Here is a 20,826-nt window from a genome sequence, read left to right as displayed (position 1 = left end):
CTCTTTGGATCACGTGATACAGTCGAATCCTGTTATAACAAATGCCAAGAGACCGGAGAAATCACTTTGTTATAACGGAATTTCGTTATAAAGGAATTCCAGATTACCTAGCATTGTTCCTAGGTAAACTTATTTGGGGAATTAGAAAAGTGTTCGTTAAAATGAGATTTTCGCTATAACGGTATTCGACTGTATCTCCCTCTTTTTTTGAAGGACATGCAAACCGTGTCCAAGTTAACCAATATGATGACTTCCTGCGCAACTCACAAAAGAAACAAATATACATTTAAAGAAACGTAGAAATGAATTTTTTTTTCTTTTTCAAGGGCCGCTAGGTATTCCAATTCCCCCCCCCCCCCGAACTTCAAGCTTCAAGTTATCCATCTGTCTGTTTCTGCTTCAAGCAATGCTTAATTAATTAAAGCTACTTATTTAGGCTGCTTTTAAAACAACCTAAACTATATGAATTTATGCAGTTCAATATTAAAAGAAAATATGGAGACATTAATTTTCATGCTTGAGAAGATATAAATAAAAAGTAGAAATCAATGTGTATGGATATCATGTGTATTGTATACACAATCAATGTGTATATAGGATATAGGATATCCATACAATCAATGTGTATTGTATGGATATCCAACTCAAAAGTAGGTCTGGCTAATTACCTCATATTTAATATTCTGGGCTTCACATATCTCTAAGTGAACTCAATATTTCAAAAATTGAGAATTCAATAAAATTTTTTAAATTATTGATGTGACAGAAAAGTAAGATCAGCAATTTTAACACTGATTTCTATGGGGATCATCCTTTGCCTGACCCTCAAAGTGATGCTGATGATGATTCTGATGTCTATTCAAAAAGCCTCATTAGTGGGAGGATTGAAAAAGTGGCAAATCATTATAAAGACATAAGCTATTATACATATACTGGCAGCATTAATGAAGTGACAAACCATTGTAAAAGCATATACACATCTGAAATACATTGAACCACGGCAACCAAAGTAAACATTTCAAAAGTGATTGTTGAGTCCCAAAAATCATTGTTGCCCGACAGTTTTTTGCCCTGCTCTGAGGAACTTTTAAAGTAGCCTATCGTTCAAGTCAGGTCCCATTTGGTATGTATGCAAAATTTGGTGACGATCAATTTGAATTTGTGGATTTGTATAGAGAACATACATACACAGAGACACTCACAGAAAATCAATTTTATATGTATAGATGATGCAATGGGTAGGGGATGCTTTATTGCTTATAAAAAAATCTATAAATCAACATGAGATTATGTATGATTTGAACTGATGCAACAGAGTTGTCAGCAAGGGTATCTATATTGAGAATTTAACCAGGGAAAGTGGGAAGATAATCAGTAACATAGGAGAGAGTGAATCTGAGAATGAAATCAAAATTAATTTTCAATATTGACAGTTTGTAATAACTATTGTTTTAGATGTTTTTTAAATCAAAAATGTGGACTGTATGAGACCATTTGGAAGGCCGCTATAAAATTTTTAGGAATGAGAAAGCTGAAATGTTTTTTGAGAATTAGTTTTATGAACTAATGGGGGAGAGTATGTGAAATTAAATGTCTATTGGATGTTCGTGACAAGTTTAAAGGTGAGAACTTTTTTTTCCTTGATTATAAGTGTGGATCTGAAAAAATATAAATGTCTTAAGGGTAGGGCACTTAGTTGTAGAAAAAGAGTTCATTGGAGGGCGTGAAGTTATTGCTTGCCAAAATTCTAATCAATTTTTTTTTGTAAAAAAATAATAGGACCAATATTGATTATGTAATTAATTTCCCCAGAGTGGCAAACCATAAAGTAAGTTTGATTGAAACATTGAATAATATAGGTTTATAAAAAGGATTGGTTTCAATATGGTTTCAGGTTGTATAATTTATGAATAATGAAACAGAGTTTTGCTTTTGAATAGTTACAATGCTAGAGCCATTTCAAATTTTGAGGCTACAATATATATATATATATATATATATTGTAGCCTCGTAGGGTTGAAACTACTATATTTATTTTCAAAATGGGACTATAAATTTACATCGGGGGAAAATCCGACTTAGAACAAAACATACACCGCGTGGGCGACATCACAACAACTTCCTCGTTCCCCACTACTCTCGAACACGACTGCCACGAGAGCGAATCTCGGGCGCGCCACCTATATTAACGGATACGGTCGGCCTTGACCGTCACAGACTCCCCCTCTGGTTTCATGAAACCATCTCGGTATGAAACCAGGAAGAGTCTTCAAACATAAACAATACGGTGCATATAAACAATCAAAAATATTTGACGAACACATTTCAATAATCGAGGGCAAAAAAAAAATAAAAATCACATATTTTCAAAAATAATATATATATATATAGTTCATTCTTCACGAGAATGATGACTTGTAGGTAGATCAATCTACAACTTTTTCGGAGGGCGGCCTTGTCGCTGCATAGGCATCACCGGTGTCTGTGCAATGTTCTTGCAAGGTCGAAATGCTGATGTATGATTCACTCCAAGTGATACCTGAGGTGAAGATGTATGGCCACATCATGTCTACATGGAAATCTCTGGGACACCACAGAATTTTGGCGCCTTGGCAATGAGCGTCTACAGTTTTTGTCTTTTTCTTTCGTCTTGTGGAACTCTACGTGATCCTGGAAGACGGATTCGTCCTCGAAGGTCATCTCACAGTATTGACAGACGTGACATCTGAATGGGTTTCTGGCGTTGAGCGGAGGATTCACTGCGACCCTTTGTTTCTTTGCATCGTCTTTTGCGGGCATAGCCGTCGTTTCTATCATGGCCTCGGCCTTTTTGCGTCCCCTTTCTCTCTGGCTTCGGATGTCCACGAGTCAAGGCGGGACAGGCTTGCGACCCCTCTTGGTTTTCGCTGGATACATTCGGTACTGAGTCACAGGTGTTGGTGAACTATTACCAGTGTTGATATGATGTTGAACGAATGGAGTAGGCTCTCCCCCTGGTTTGAAGACATCCTGATGTTCGCTTAGCGGGGGCGCTAAGTTGACGCTTTTGCTCGGGAGTCAAATCTCTTCCCTCGTCAGCACGCAATCGGTATGAATACATGAGGTCCACTGATTCTGATACTGCACAATCAGCCGCTGGAAGCTGTGGGAATGAGAATTGGTGATGGGGAGTGTCACTGAAAAACCAACATTTCCTTTTTAGATCCACAGCGATGTCTGCTGCCGTCAGGAAGTCTAATCCCAGCAGCGATCGGTTTCCCTTTGCTTCTGGAAACACTAAAAAGGTGGTATCAATAGTTAGATTTCCAACGTGTACAGGTACTTTGACTTCATAGACCTTGCTGATAGACCGGGTACCATCAGCCAGACAAATGGTCGTGGTGGCACTGTTCATTGGTATATTTTTACTTAGGAAAAGCTTGTATAAGAGTTCCCCTGCAACCGAGTGTGTCGCACCTGTGTCGATACATATGAGACCACGGTCTTGACATACTTGAATTTCCATCAGCGGTAGCGATACCTGAGCGTCTGTGGGTTGACAGCTGTACAAAATAGCGTTGTTTGGTGATTTCACAGCTGTCGCAGTCGATGGAGAGAAATTTGGACATTTTGTTTTGATGAACCCTGGCATACGACATCCATAGCAAATGATAGACGATCTGTCATGAAAAGGTATGGATTTTTGGGGTTGCACAGTTTGACGAACTTGTTCGGGTTTATTCGGAAAATTGTTTCGGTTGAAAACACTTCTGATATTGTCATAGGCATCCAGTTTATCGGCAAGAACCGTGGGTGAGATTACTTCTGTCCACTCATCCATTAGATGCTCTTTGCATTCAGGAGGGACTTTCTTTTTCATCTGGTCGGTAATGATCAAGTCCTTTAACCCATGGAAAGTTGTGATGTTCGATTCAGTTAACCAGTTCTCGAAGAACGACCTGAGCTCGAAATAGTAATCACGCCAAGTACTGTCTTTCGATTTCTTGTGAGTAGCAAACAGTTGACGGAATTTTTCAGCAGATAATCGGAAGCGTTTCAGGAGGACTCCTTTTACATGTTGATAATCAGATGCTTTATCTTCAGGTTCCTGTGCGATGAGCGATGTTACACTACTCGACAGTACTGTGATAAGGTGGGATACCCAAAATTCTTCAGGGACCTTCGTCAATTTGAGTTGCCGTTCAGCGAGAGATAGAAACAAGGATATGTCATCCTTTTGAACGTCGAAACTCGGTAGCAGTTTATGAAGTTCAAATCTAAATTCTGGTGACGTTGACACAGAGCTGGCACCGTTATAAGCGACTTCGGGTTGAAGTTTGAGTTTTTCAAGTTCGAATTGCATTTCCAACTTTCAGATTTCGATTTCCGCTTGAAGCGTAGCTTGTTCCCATTGATCTTGGCGTTTAGAGTCCGAAATTCTCTCATCGATGACAGTTAGCAGGAATTCTTTCATAAAGTCCTCATCATAATCGTCGTGTTTGATTATTGCAGATTTTATCTGAATGACTGTCATGTCAGTTGACACTGCTACTCCCAATGCTTGAGCTAGAACGATGAGGTCTTGCTTCTTTCCTTTTGCTAAATAAGCCATGTCACACTATATATAAACCAATGTTTCAATAACAATAAAAAAAAAATCTACACTTTTGAGACGTGCGGAACGACATAAAAAAAACGAATATTAAACATTTTCACACTCGACGAACACTTTCGTGAATTTCGAAACAGCTGATGCGATGAATTCTTTTCAGGTTGAAAACGAACATCGGACGAACATTTGCGACGAAAGTTTCACTTACCAATTCGTAGGTACGTTAAGGCTGAACGCTGACGATTTCCCTCGAGTTGAAAAAAAACCGTCATATTTCACGTTGGGCGTCAAATTGTAGCCTCGTAGGGTTGAAACTACTATATTTATTTTCAAAAAGGGACTATAAATTTACATCGGGGGAAAATCCGGCTTAGAACAAAACATACACCACGTGGGCGACATCACAACAACTTCCTCGTTCCCCACTACTCTCGAACACGACTGCCACGAGAGCGAATCTGGGGTGCGCCACCTATATTAACGGATGCGGTCGGCCTTGACCGTCACAATATAATGTATATATTAAGGTATTTTATGGTGAATTATTTGCTCTAGACACAATTACATGAATTATAGCTAGTACAAATGAAAAATTATGTTGTAGGCAATAGAGGGCAATAGACATTATTTATTAATGTCTGTAATTTGCAATAACATATTGATCAACACTTTTTTCAGTGAGTTTTTGAAAATATCTGACCATTGCTGTTCATTTCATTTGCATTAATAGTGTTTGTCTAATCATATTTCCAGAAAACCTGCCACATAAATGCCATGTGTGCTCAGAGTCTTTCTTATCTGCGTCAAGCTTGAAATGTCATTTATATTTTCATGGGTAAGTTCCAATACCTAACACAGACTCTTCCCATACTGAATGGCCATGTTGCAAAAATAAATTCTTAAAAGCAAGAGAATCTTGAAAGTGAAATTATTCATCATTAGGGGTTATGCCAGTGGTTCTCAGAGTGTGCATCATGACATTCAGAGATGTCACTGCGAGCTGTCAGTGTATTGATGTGTACTTGTTCAGAGCTTTGAAGTGTTTCTTTGTTGTAATTTACTGGGCAATCTCAGTTAAATTTTGACAGGAGGTAAGAATTATGGGTGGCAGAAGTTTGAGAACCACTCGATTATGTAATATTTTCTAGGTATCGCAGAGTCTAAATTATTATTAGATATTATTCTCTTGACTGATTTTTTTTTATCCTTCTAGACTGTTTAAGCCTGTATGTTAATTAATGAATGTTAACTGCCTAATGACATCTGTAGTGATTATTTTGCATGTCTATAATTCTGTAGTTGAAGTCTATGACAATGTTTGAGTCTGGGAATATGGAAGTACATCTAAATTGAGATGAATATTTCAACAGCCACAACATCTCTCTTAGATTAAATAATATTCTATTTATAATATCTGATATGAAATTAGAATTTATAATATCTAATATAGCAGCAGTTCTCAACCTTTTTTGACTCGCTGAGCTCTTTTTGGAATCAATTTCCCTAAGACCTAACTCCTTATCTCACAAGTTAATGGTGTTTAGGAATGGTCTCATGGGGAGAGGAGGATATATCTGTAGGGTTTGGTTAGAACATGATATCTCCAAAAAATGACTTTTTGATCTAGTAGTAAGTCTTGCTAATTATAACTAATTAGAAGTGAGATAAATGCACAAATACGTGTGTACGGCTAAACAACATTCTGATGTATGATATTTTCATTTGTATTTGTGTGTATGCTTTATTTTTGATTTTGGATTATGTTCTGACAAAACACCACAGATATAGTGTAAGGAAATGCAAAGTAAAAAAGTATCTCTAAACAATTGTGAAAACAGGCACACAGAAAATCAAATATATATAAAGATATTAAAAACATAACAATTTATTACTGAATAATTAGTTAGGAGTACAATGACATTGTTTACATGTCCAGTGATACAAGTTAAACTAAACTTAAACAAAGTGCGCACAAAAAGACACTCGAGGAGGGTGCTCATCTACAAGTATTATTATTATTTGGGATCTTATTTTATTGTATATATCATCTAGTTTTTGTATATTTGTTTGATAAGCACCTCCCCAAGCAGTGATTCCATATGTTAGTATTGAGTATATCCAAGCATAAAATAAATCTTGTAGAAAGTTATTGTCGATTGTGTTTTTTAATCTATATAAAATAGCAGCATATGTTCTTAATTTCTTTATTATTTTTTCACATTGCGAGTTCCATTTTAAGTCATCTTGTATTATTCTTCTTAGGTAGTTGTATTCATGAACTCTATCAATTTCATGGCGATTACATAGTGACATATTTTGACATGGGCAGTGATCATGGATTTTGATTTTCATGTTAGTTAAATTATTTATATTTATTGTTTTTAAGCAAATATATTTGGTTTTTTGTATATTTAATTTATTTTTCTTCAGCCAGATGTTGATTTTGTGTAGGTCTTCAACATACAGTATTGTGTCTGCAAAAATGAGATTAATTTACCATTTATATTTAGTTTGAATATATCATTTATGTAAATAAGAAATAATATCAGCCCAAGGACAGATCCCCAGGGGACTTCCTTTTTAACTTCTAGGAATGTACTGATTTCCTTATATATTTTAACTGATTGTTTTCTATTAAAGTAATATTTTTTAAACCAGTTTAATGCATTATCTCGTATACCAGCTGATGACAATTTCTCTGTTAGTATCCTTAGATCCACATAGTCAAAAGTTGTTTTTAAATAAAGAAAAACTGTTATTGAATCTCTATTATGGTTACATCTGGTATTTAAATAGTTACTTAGTTCTAAAATGGCTATTTCTGTATTTTTATTTTTTCGAAACCCATATTGGTTAGGTGCTAGAAAGTTCTGATAATTTAGGAAACTTATGAGCTTTTTCTTCATACACTTTTCTATTACCTTTGAAAAAATGGGAAGAATTGATATAGGCCTGTAGTTTGATAAGTTATCTGTCTCTCCTGTTTTATAAATAGGATGTACTATGGCATATTTTAACTCGCTATAAAAGAATTCATTTAGTATTGATGAGTTGATTAGGTTTTTTTAGTATATCCATATCATAATGTGAGATTGTTTTCAACATCTTAGGGGTTATTTGATCATATCCACTTGCTTTGTTAATCTTTAATTTTGTTATAATTTCATCAATCTCACTATCATTAGTTTCGAAAAAAAAAATTGAGTTGTTAAAATTAGTTATTGCTTTATTCTTCTCGCAATCGCAGTCTGTACCTAGTTCCATTTCTTCTATGTTTCTTGTTATAAAGTCCTCATTGAATTTTTTTGCTAGTATTTTATTGCTGACAGAGATTGGAAGTGTATTGTGCTTTATATTTTTATTTAGAACATTGTGATTGATAAATTTGCTGTTTCTTATTATTCTTACATGCCCTAAATTTATTCCTAATGTGCTTCTGTTTTATTTTTAATATACATTTTCAGATCTTGAATATATTTCTTTTATTCAAATTCATATGAAACAATATTTGAATTTATTGTAATTTATTATATTTAAATGTTTGTTTTAATCATTTTTTCCTTGTGGTTTCCTTTGCATAAAATTTATATATCCTATTATCAGAAAATGAGCTGTTAGTTGAATTTTGTACACCAAAAATGCAAAATTCCATTGTCTCTATTTATAATATCTAATATAAAATATTCTACTGCCTATCTCCACTTGTAATATTTTAATTAAAAAAGCTATTGAAAGACTGTTTACGCTAGGAAATTAATGATTTTATCTCAAAAAATATAATGGAGAGAGAAGTCTCAGAGTGTAGAAATTTTTCAAAGGCTATCCTGCAAGAGGTTAATGAAGATATAAGGATAAAATTTATAACAGCTGTGTTCACAATGGGATATGAACATGCTACTTAGATAAGAAGTGTACATTTTAGAAAAGCTCTTTTTTGCTGGACATAATACCATGAATTAATTTAATTTTTTTTTATCAATTGATATCATAAACAATTGTTTATTTATATTCATTAATATATTAATACGGTCTACACTCGTTATAACGATGGGTCCCAAATTTTTTCCTATTTCCCCTCCCCCGTGTTATTTTTTTATCCAATATAATGACCAGTCAATATCATTCAATCCATTACAACAACCAAACTCATCTCAGCCTCATTTTTTTTCTTTCTGCAAAGAAATGGGAAAAAAATCAGTCATTGTGTGTTTGACCTTTGATGATGGGAGAATAAAAGATGAAGCGGTGTCGCATCAGAACAATAAATAGCGCCCTTACTGGAAACGGCAAACCATAACAAAGCATATTTCACAAGTTGACTGGATGATGTTTACACTTCTTCTTCCAACCTCCCCTCCTCACTTACCATTCAGTTTTATTATCTTAATTGCTCAATGGGAAAATGTACAGGCAAGTGAACTTATGTTTTCATTCTGGAAATTATTTATTATTTGACATGGCTCTCTTAAATAAAGATCTCAAATTGGAAGTTTTGGTGGAAGGTGACAAGAAATTGATGTTGAAAGCTGAATGACCGAATATTCCAAGGAGTATTTTGGGCACCCATATTAAAATGTATAATTCAGTAATGAAAGCAAAAGATTTGGGGTTTCCTTCTTCACGTCAGTCTATCATGGGAAGGGAATTCCAAAAGTTGGAAAAGAAGAGAACCTAAATTTTATAATTTTTTAAAAATGTTCCAATATAATGACCTTCCAATATAACATCCATTTTTCATGGAACGAGGGGGGGGGGGTCATTATAACGAGTGTAGACTAATATTTTATATTTCAATACATTGGTCATGGGTTGGCAATGCATGCAGTAAACACTGTTCTGATTAAATTGATAATTTTAGCTGAGCTTATTTTTTAAGGTAAAGCTTATACAGGGTGTCTAGTCTGAAAGGTATCCAAAAATAATCTCTTATACTGAGAGAGCCATACGTGCTTAGTTATGAAAGTGCTGCATTGTCAATAGGGTGATTGCTGCAAATGTTTATCCAGTTTTCCCAGGTCATACATGCGCACAGTCAACACTTGAGATGCTTTTTGCAGCAGTTGCTGCTGATTGCCATCATCTGGGCTGGAACTAGAGAGTGGCACGAGGCCAACCACTCCGGTTGGCAAAATTTAGGGGGGGGGCGGCAGTTGAGAAAGAACAAAGAACACCCTTATAAAGTTATAAAATTTTACAGTTGTGGGGGGGGGGGCAAAATCTTGTTTGCCCAGGCGGCAAACATCCTGGTTACAGCCCTGGTCATCATGAGTATGGCATAGCCATATGTAGTCTGTTTTCTGTGGTTTTCCAACTTCAAAGTGTAAATGTCAGGTGATCTACCATTTAAAAAATGTCTTTCCCACAGAGAGCAATCAAGCCTATACTCTGTTCGCTCTAACTTGGGTCCTGATGTAAATAAACCGCTGTACCAATTTTTGATATCACTCTGCATCCTTTATTTCTATTGGTTGTAATTTTACCCGCCCCATCATTACGTGTTCCAAACACGTGCGGTTTTTCCTCAAACGTGAGATTGTAAATTCGTTACGAAGAATTTTCCTGGAAATTTTTTTTTCACTGCTCTCCAAATTTTGTTGAAATAAAAACTGTTGATAACACTAATTAAAATGGAAAGAGGTATATATCTCCCAAAAAAAATTCGATGAGGTATTCTGTCGTTATCATGGCACACTCCTCAATAGTTGGGATGACAGGGCTCCAGCTCTGACATTGCCCGTGACAATTCTTGTTATTTTTTTACGCTAAAAGTTTACAATATAGAAGGGCTGTTGAAAGGTTGGTCTGAAGGCCCACTAAAGTTCACAGCCTGGGGGTCTTACGGCAGGATGTGGGGCCAAGGTCGTTACAAAAGCTTGTGCTAGTTGTTTATTATTTTACGGCAGATAGTGAGAAAAAAAAATCCTAATTTTTTCTTATTACTTTTTTTTCTTCCAAATTTTACAATTTTATTTTTGAGCTAATTTACTCCGTATGATTTTCCTGGGCCGGATATGCTACCAATTATAACGTGAAACAAATTATGAACAACTTACCGTTGTGTTGCGCTTTTTATTTTTCTTGTGGGTCTGTATAATTAAATATTTCATAATAATCCACGGGCTGTAGCAGTTCCAATTTGACGAGAGAACCATCCACATTATTTTGTTTCTTTACTTCAACCTGTTGTTGATATCCTGTTTTTTGTCAAGACAATTTCGGTTTTTTATTCGTGCATAGGTTGCGAGCCATGACCCCAACATCCAGTAGCAGGAGCCCCTGGACTGGGATCTTTAATGGGCCCCCAGGCCAGGCTTTTTCACGGGATCTATGGTGTCTGTCATAATGAGGCTAACTGAATCAAAAATGAGCATTACTCTTTTGAATAAGATTTTCAAAACTTTACCTTCATGTCTTCATGATTATAATCCTCAGACTTTTTCAGCTTGCCGCCTTCGACAAAAAAAATATTACTTCCTCCCAACAAGCTGCTCAAGCAGAAGTGTGAATTCTCCGGAAATGCGTATAAACACCACGAACTATAAGTAACCCCCCCACCCGTATCCAGTGTACGTCAAAGCGTGTGGGAGAGAAAAAAAATCTTGTTGACAGCAACTTTGTTTATAGGAGTCCAGAGCAGCTGCAAAGAAATTAATTTTCAAACGGCTCTGCCAAACAAGATAAACACGCATATTTCATTTATGTCATCAAACGATAAAGAAGAAAGCTCTTTTTCTTGCAAGACCTCTTGAAGAAGCGTATACAAGTGTATATCAATTGTGTTTGCGAATAGAAGTAATAATAATAAAATGAAACTTCCGTTTAAAAAGGGGATGGTAATGTTTGAGTGAGAAAGGCGTATCCTGTCAACACCCACCCTGAAGACATAGCAGCAAAAGCGCTTTGACCAATCTTTAAAAAATATTTTTTCCCGTCTTACAGATAACTTTGAAATAATATGGAATAAATATTAAAAAATAAAAATAAAAATTATGGTATGAGGGACAAACGACAAAGAACTATATTTTTGGTGGTGTTGCACAGTAAGAAAAGGTAAAATGTTCTTCAACCAATCATTTTGGGCATCCCACACGTGCTTTTATTTACATCAGGACCCAAGTTAGAACGAACAGAGATTACAACATGCATAGTACATGGTACAGGCAAAATAAACTGCAGAGTTGTTTGCTTATTTTTTTTACTGAACATAAATATAGATTGAGCATATGACGACTGTACAAATAAATCAAAATATCTGTATTCGTAACACATGTGGCAGCACTTTGAGAACACGTGACAGGCATTCCTCAGAAACAAACTAGATAATGGTACATAACACGTATATGGCACATTCTGATAGGCACAAATTCCTTAGAAGTTTCTTAGAAGAATGTTTAAGAGGTGGTGGTGGTGCATGCACAATTTAGTAGGCTGTTTTTAGTTTTTGGCTCATGTGGATGCCAAAAAATAAGGTTCTGTGCCATAGGCCAGGGGCTCTCAAACTGTATGTCGCCAACCTTTGTCAGGGGCAGCGCAGAGCGTCAGTTTTTTGAAGAAATGCTTTGTTAAACTGCACCGGGTGCCACAGATGGGAAAAGTTTGAAAACCTGTGCCATAAGTGTAACTTGAAACAAGAAGTCCCCACAACATTTGATACCATTTCCATAGTAACCTATGGAAATATTAGGTTTGAGCTTCCACCCTCACCTTAATAATTCTTAGCTTTTTCAATATTTCAGATAACTTTATGCCTATGTTTAGTGCAGGACTAGACAAATCGCAAAAAAATCTAGGCACCAAAACAATTTTTTAAGCACCAAAAAATTTTTTACCCAAAGAAAAAAAGGAACAAAATAATACTTCTTTTGACTTTTTCAGGGTATAGTGACCCTCTTTCATGTTTGCAGATATTCTGCTATAAATTCCGAACATTTCGTGCCGCTCTCAGTCTACAATTTAGTAACTGCACAAAAAAAAAAAAAAAAAAATTTAGATGCAGATACCAATTTTTTAGTCGCCATGGTGACCTAATATATATCCAGCCTTGGTTTAGTGCATGCTTAGACTGGCTGAATTTATACCAGTGATGCATGTTAGATGCAGTTTATGAGGTGAATGAAATACGAAGCTTCCCGCACAATTTGAAACAGCCACTAAGGGTGCTCGCATTGAATTTTATTGACCTGCAAATATTAACTTGAGAAGTTGCCCTCTTCAATGAAACTTAAATTTATAAATAATCTTGCGCAGTTCTTTCACTATAAGCTGTTACTTTTAAATACCTTTGCACTACCCCTACGCTCTATATTACAAATATCCTTTAAAATGATGCTAAGGCCTAACCTTTTCGATTAGGTCTTTTCAGGAAACATGCCATCAATAGCTCTATTTTGAATAAAAGTAATCTCAAAAAATATCTTCAAAATATTTCTTACCTGTAAAATTTTTTATTGTAGGTAAGACAAGCGAGAGCATTGTTGGATGTATATATTTCTCACAAAGCCTCTATCCCATCATCAGATAATCATACCGATTCATCTTATCCAATTGCATTACAAGTTAGAAAAAGTTATTCATTGACATAACAATGTTTTATACAAAGCAACAGATTTTGTGTGAACCTTCATGTGCCTTTTTTTAAATCATTTTTTTCAAGAAATTGAACCTCATATTCTGGAAGCTCTTCGGAACTTTGTGAATTCAGGAACTAGCGAACACTGCTAGGAAGCTCTTGAAGTCAACAGAATGGGGGAGATTCGAGCAAGGTTTATCATGTGTTGGTATTTCTGAAAGTCGTAAAATTATTAGTCAGAAAAATTGTTAAAGGCCGGAATTCAATGTGTTTGTGAAGAAACTGCATCATTATTTTTGAAGTGGCTATACATGTGAAATGTATTTTGCTTGCTGAAAAAAAGTAGTGGTGGAGCATTGAATTTTTAGAATTTAAAGACAGATTTATTCCTCCATGAATATAACTTTTATTGAAACACTGCATTTCATGCAACTCCCTCCCCCTTTTTTTATTTCTGAGATTTTATAAAAAGATTTTTTTTATGAAAGAATTTTAGAAATTTTTCATATAATTATGTTAGTGAATGGAAATGTATTATGGAAAATGGTATTATATGTAAGGGTCATATATAACGGCAGATTTGATACAATTTTGCATACCCACCAATTTTAACTGAGTCTTTAGGCCATTTACCCCACCCCACATCCTGTAACAGGGTGACTAGGCTGGGATCTTTGTTGGGGGGGGGGTCGGGTTTGATTATTCATGGGTCTTTCTATAGTAAATTTATAATGTGACAAACAGAGAGCCCTGTCAGCCTCACCCCGGTGGGTGCCACGCTTAAGGCGTGTAAATAATGATTTCAGAAATTAATATTCCTGCAAAATGAGTAACTCAAGTACACTTAACAACACGATTTCTTTCAACAGAAAGACGAAATTCACAAGAGAATTTATGCAATCTTAAAACAGAAAACATTGAAATTGTTTTGAAAACCATTAGTGTGTGCAGTTTGTGAACTTGAAGGGTGTCACAACCCTTGAAGTCGAATTTTCAAAAATGACTTCAAAAAATATTTCATTCAAAAAAATATTTCATTCAATTGCAAATAAAATACTAAAAATTATGTGTTACATTCGATTAATTTGTTTTTTCATAATAAAAGAAATAATGAATTATAGTGTAAATGTATATAAAGAAAAAACACTTCAACATGATTTTCTCAGATTGTAATATTTGAGCTCATCCATAAGGGGTCATTAAAGTATTATGTCAGGATCGATGGGGAGGGGGTTTAGATGACGCTTATGTCATCAACCACCCTTTATAAAAATATGAAATATTCTTAATGGCATCTTACTCTGTACAACAAAAATGAGTAAAACCTTTCGCTAGTTTGTGGATGTCTGACTTAGCATTCTCCCTATGGATTAGTCCTCTATAGAGCCTTTAGTGATTTCTAAATGTTTCGTGGATCCCAGTTATCTGGAAATGTGTTGCGGGCCACTTAGTGCTCTGGATCTGTGCCTCACATTGTACAAGCGATCTGTGATTATGTCACGGATCACTTAAGTAATCGGGGAATGCGCCATGGGTAACTTGAGTGCATGGCTGGAGATGGGGGGGGGGGCAATGCCCCCAGCGTCATAGGTGGAGTTGACTGATCTAATGTATGTATACATGAAATGACATCATCATCGTGCCCTCCCCCCCCCCCCAGACTTCCAAGTCTATCTCTGCCTATGCTTGAGTTATGTAGAACCGTACTTGGGGGCCCGCACCAGTGCTCTAAAACTGTGCCACATGTCACTCAAGAATCCCTAAATGTGCCATGGATCACTTAAGTGTTCTGGAACTGTGTTGTGGGTCATTTAAGTGATCTAAAAATGTGCCGCAGGCCACATTAATGGCCTGGTATTGTGTTACAGGCTGCTTAAATGGCCTAGAATTGTGTATGGGTGACTTAATCGATCTATAAATGTGTCGCTTTGTTCATTTTTACAAAATTAGGTTTGAGAGGTACAGGCCACAACGTAGCCCCCAGAGCCACATTTGGTCCATGGGCCAGGGTTTACCATACATGGCTTAGAGGGTGGACCACAATGAATTTCTTAAAAAGAAATTTTGAATTCTCACCCTCCCCTTCCCCCCATGTACATCTGATTCCACCAATATGCATTAGGAGGTAGGGGGCGGAGCTGATGAAATTTTGCTGACAAGGGAGTATCAGGGTTTTACTGACGGGGGGGGGGGGGGGTTAAAAATGGCTAAAAATCTTCTGACGTAATATTTGAACAGCCCCCAAGATAAAGAAAACTGTCTCAAAAATTCTGAAAATTTCGCAAGAAATATTTATTCTACATACGTTAGTAAAATGGACCTTGGATTTAACAATTGACTAATGGGAAGTATTTTTTTTAATGTTGAATTTATATAGATTTTTGAATTAATGTATATTTTTCGAACTTAAAAACTTATAAAATTCTAATGAATGATCAGATATTCAATTCAAGGTCCATTCTACTAACTCATGTCAAATAAACATTTCTGCAAAATTTTTGGTTCAGCCTTTTTTTTTTAATCATACAGATTAAATTAACTCAAAAACTGAAATCTGAGAAAATCGCATTCAAAGCATTTTTTTCCTTGTATACATTTACACTGTAATTCATTATTTCTTTCTTTTATCATGAAGAAACAAATTAATCAATTGTGACATGAAATTTTTAGTATTTTATTTACAATTAAATTAAATACAGGGTAAATCAAAAAGAATCAACCGATTTGAAATACATGCATTATGAAAAATATTGAATATATATATAGACACTTAAGATTAATTTTATATTACATGGCTAATCATAAAGTTTTTTTACAAACCAAATTGAAGGTACTCCATATGTCCACCTTGGGATGCACAGCATATGTCTATATATCTAGTCAAATTCGTCCCAAACTTTTGCGAGCATGTTTGCATCCACTGTGAGTGTGAAACTCTGTCAGATGCGCTCCACATTTTCATCTGACATGCAGGAAGGGCAGAGGCATTTCCCTTTACACAGACAACCCATGTCTCGAAATTGTTTATGCCATCGCCTAATGCTCTGAGCAGTAGGAAGTAGGTGGGTGACTATACCCACCAGGGTATTGTCAACAATATCGACAACATTGGTATTGTCAACAATATCGACAACATTGGTATTGTCAACAATATCGACAACATTGGTATTGTCAACAATATCGACAACATTGGTATTGTCAACAATATCGACAACATTGGTATTGTCAACACTATCGACAACATTGGTATTGTCAACAACATCGACAACATTGGTATTGTCAACAATATCGACAACATTGGTATTGTCAACGAAAAACATGATGAACAGTTGTTATGGACCCGCACTTCACGAAGCTTAGAACACAAAACGATTTCTGTTGTGCAGTTGCCATTTTGACAAACTCTGAATTGGGGGCCGAAGGAAGAGCGTTAGCATTACTATTGACAACTGAGTGAAAATTGACATTTCCCTCTTTCTACCTATATATTATTCGATCAAAATGGATTAAAAGCTGAATAGTTATGAGTTTTTAAATCAGATGATTATTTTTGAAACACCCTGTATTTTGTTGTCATTTTTTAAAATTCAACTTCAAGGGTCGTGACACCTCTTGATAAGAACCTGGAACAAATTGCAGTGATTAATAGATTTTGTTTTTATAATGAATGGCTTGCAAAGCAATTGCAAAAAAAAATTGAATTACCTTGAAGTATGAAATAGGACTGGAGTTAGAAGTGATATGTATAAAAATTAATGATTAAAAAAAACCTTTTGCATCAATTAAAATGGATATGGTTATAATGATTTCATCTATGTTTTTCATTCATATTTGGCTTGTGAAGAAATAACTCACCTCTTATATGGCTTGCAAAAAGTAATCGTTAGCAAAATAGTGTTCACAAGCAGGAAAGTTTGTGTACTCATAGTGTAGAGTGCTCAATAATGGCTTTTGAGTTATACAGTATCAAAAATGTGCCACTGTGGTGGTCGACTGGTCATAGTGACGGACTTGCGTCGCAAGGATCCGGGTTCGACCCCCACCATCGCCACAGTGGTGGTTCGCTGAAGTTGGTTTTCTGTGGTTCCCAACTTCAAGGCGTGAATGTGAGCCAATCTCCTCGTTAAAAAGTTTTGCCACAAAGAGCAACAGGCCTAAAACGATAAAATTATTCAGTCATAGTGAGAAAAATTGGTGGCAGATGGCAGCACTACATATAACAAGCATTACACAGAAACAAACTTCATGTCAGATTCACAACACATACACACACATTCCAACATGTACCAATTCATTAGAAGTTCTGCAGAGGAATATGGACGAAGTGCATGTGTGGTTTAGTAGTACTAATATCAAAAATGTGATGATAAACGTCATATATAAAATATTCATACACTTTTTTTTTCTGCATGTGTTTCACCAACAGCCCCTCTTCAAATTTTTCATGACAAAATGGCCCTTATTTACATGAAGCAATCTTTTTATATAATGTAGTATTATATGATGTTCAGAAAAGCATATGAATGATATATATATATATATTATGCTTTTATAAAGTGTTTTTAAACATTTTTTGGTGGTTCCTTGGTGATTTTCAGTATATTTAAGTAAATCATTATTTTATTTCCTAAAGATTATACATGAAATCTTTATGGTAATATTTTTGAATCTGAATTCATGTCAGATCTAAATAATGTACGTTGTGGTCATTCAAAAAGTAAAGCCATTTTAATAATTTAAAAAAAATTATTTGCAGGAAATAACTTTAACAACAACATACTCTACAGTAATTTCATACATAGTCGCCATTTAAAGTCACACTTGTCATATCCTGGGAAGAGATTTTTGATACCAACTTTGTGCTCCTCTGCTGCCAGTTCCTTATTTGCTTATTGCATTTGGTGTGTAACACGTTCTTTATGAATGAATTTGTGGATTAAATGCAGGTAAACATATGCAGTTAGGTAGATGAATATCAAGTTCACACTTGTCCTTCCTCATGGGTGTTCTTTCTCTCATAGCTCAAATTTTGGCACCATAGGCTAAGCAGATGATTCGTACCTAGCATTTTATACATGGACATGGGAAAATCGACGATAATGTGGGCCTATCACTAAGTGATTTACTGGCAGCTACCCTCGATAGGGTGAATTGAAGCGGAATGCTTTATATGGGGATTTGCCGTGCTCATTTGATAAATTCATAAAAAAATTGTCATTATCAAATTAGTGATAACAGTAGCTGAGTGCAGAGTTTGTATCTAAGAACTTACTGTATGATACGAGTACAGTGAAACCCCAATATAATGATATTCTGTGCACCGAGAAAAAATATTGTTTTAGAGGAATTATTATATATTGACAAATTCTGTCACACAGTCATAACAGGCTCGAGTGACTGAAAAAAAAATCAAGCCATCACATGCCATCAAATTTATGCTGCTGTCGGCATCTTTTCTAAATCAATGTTAGTACTGCAAAAGAAATGTGTCTTTGAATATTTATTTGTGTTACAAAAGTTTTTAATTGATAAGTTTATAAATAAAATTCAGTTAGATGTATTGCCCCTGTAAAGATAGTTATCGCAACACACTTTGGTGTAAAAACGTAGCGATACAAAAAACTTCATCAAGACTTTCTGTGATCAGGTAGTGCCAAGCGCTATTATTAGACGTCCTCAGAAGACCTGAAATATGTGACAAGTTCAAAAATAAAGTGCATATTTTAAGCAAGAAATAAAAAAAAAAAATTGTTGTAGCAGTTTCAAAATTTTCTCAAAAAATATTGTGTGGGGGTTTATGGTAGTAAAGGATATCGTTGTATTGAGAAAAGTTCAACGTTAGAGTATAAGCAATTCCAAATAAAATTTGAAAAAATATTGTAGAGATATTTATATATAATTTATCGAGTGTCATTTTCATTGTATCTGAATTTATACTGTGACCATATAGAGAAAAGTGTGAAGTATGTTGGTGTTAAAATAAAAAGTTTTTTGCTAAAAATCCTTGCTGATTTTTTCTTTCTTATGAAATGATGGAAAAGTCATCCAGTGAAAAGATCACTGGATGACCTTTATTGTGAACTCATAAAGTACCTTATTTATTTTAATCTGATGTAAGCATTTTTATTCAAAGTCAAACCATGCATCCATGTTGAATAGAAATGTAAACAAGAAGAAAATGTGAATCTGTGTAAATACCTGGATGTATATTAAAATTGATGAAATATTAAGAAAAAGAAAGTAAATTTCCACAGTGTGTTGAATCTGTGTAAATATAAATATATTTTGATTTATGATTCGAGTGAAATATAGTTTTACAACTTATTAATTTTAAATTGCCAATTTTTTTTAATCTGTGTAAGCTTAAAAATCTCAGAATTTCGAATGAAATGTGTCAAGTCTTTTTTTTTCCGCTCAGTGATTCTCTGATTTTTATGAGTATGAAATCCAAAATTTAAAGGAAAATTTTTTTATTTTCTTTTGTTTCTAAAGTTTTTTTGTTTTGTTATTGTTTTTTTTCTCTGTGCTAAGCAATTACAGAACATTCACAGTAGCTTCTGTGACTAGATTGCAGGTTTCGACTGTGAGATCTATGTTATGTTAGCATTATGTATAAGAATAAAATATATGTTTTATTTTCATATGAATATAATAAAAAAATTCAAAGGATGGTACCTATGTATGTAGAAGCATGTGTTTGTGTCCTGTTTCTTAACTTTTCCTGCTCGTAAATGCATGTAGTCTGCTTGAAACTGCCAAAAAATATATAAAATCATTACTTATTTAAAATTATGCTGGAATATCAATTACAGTCAAGTCGAACTCTGATAACTCGAATATGTGTTACAGTCGAAGTCCCAGAACTTTTTCTGTATTTTAGTGTCAAACTTTTCCCATAACTTTTCTTAAGTTTTTTTCCCTTTAAGTCAGAAGTTTCCAGGAATGAATTTTTTAAAAATAGCATTTAGTAATAGAATTCAGTATTTAGCAATATAATTCCATATTTAGCAATATAATTCCATATTTAGCAATATAATTTAGCAGATTCATTTAATGAATTCATTTGTTCACTTGCAAAAAGTGAATAACTTTCTCATGAAAGAAGATAGACAGTCAAAAACCATTACATCTTTTGACCGTATAATCTTGTTTTCACTGTATTTATAATTTGTTTGATTTATACGAGTATCATGTATGTATCCATTTCCATATTACAGTATGTGCGCCTAGTTTATTTCTAATATTTTCATTCAATAATTAAGTATGATTAAATTAGAATAACTTATCTTTTCAAATAGATTTATCTCCAGTAAATTGACATTTTTTACTAATACAATATTTGTAAATAGCACTGTTATTTTAATAAATCTCTCCCACTGTGAAATCAGAATTTCCAATAAGTCGAACTAATGATAACTCAAAATTTTTTGTCGACCGCTGCACATTTGACTTATCAAGATTTGACTGTATGTTGGCAAAAGCAGTGTAAACATAAGTTCTCTTTGAAAACAACTCTCATCAAAGATTTCAAGCACAGTGTGACCTCTAATTAGATCTTTGATAAGATTGTAAACTGGTCAATTTTGGATAATTTTTTCCAGCCCTTGGCAACGTTTGGTTCGTTGGAGAACGTTTTACATGAGAAGTTTTTAGACATATTCATAAC

General features: G+C 34.6%; 1 protein-coding gene across 4 annotated transcripts in view; it reads left to right on the top strand.

The window, feature by feature from the left end:
* Positions 1 to 16,912, top strand: part of LOC149070618 (uncharacterized) — a 66,636-nt gene extending 49,724 nt beyond the window's left edge. The window contains exons 9-11 of one of the 4 annotated variants that reach the window (XM_089248921.1): positions 5,345 to 5,426; positions 6,854 to 6,943; positions 13,045 to 16,912. In XM_089248921.1, coding sequence (XP_089105047.1) covers positions 5,345 to 5,426; positions 6,854 to 6,857 — 86 coding nt within the window. In that variant the 3' untranslated portion in view covers positions 6,858 to 6,943; positions 13,045 to 16,912. Of the gene's footprint in view, positions 1 to 5,344; positions 5,427 to 6,853; positions 6,944 to 8,771; positions 9,333 to 13,044 lie in introns of those variants that run through there. The other 3 variants (XM_089248918.1, XM_089248919.1, XM_089248917.1) reach the window with 3 other exon arrangements.
* The last annotated feature ends 3,914 nt before the right edge of the window (positions 16,913 to 20,826 follow it).

The sequence above is a fragment of the Pholcus phalangioides genome, unplaced genomic scaffold, assembly GCF_987345545.1.
Source record: "Pholcus phalangioides strain wild (caught in Gottingen) unplaced genomic scaffold, Ppha-v1.0 ptg000021l_1, whole genome shotgun sequence".
Classification (NCBI taxonomy): domain Eukaryota; kingdom Metazoa; phylum Arthropoda; class Arachnida; order Araneae; family Pholcidae; genus Pholcus; species Pholcus phalangioides.
The sequence above is the reverse complement of the archived record's forward strand: the minus strand, read 5'-3'. Positions and strand labels throughout refer to the sequence as shown.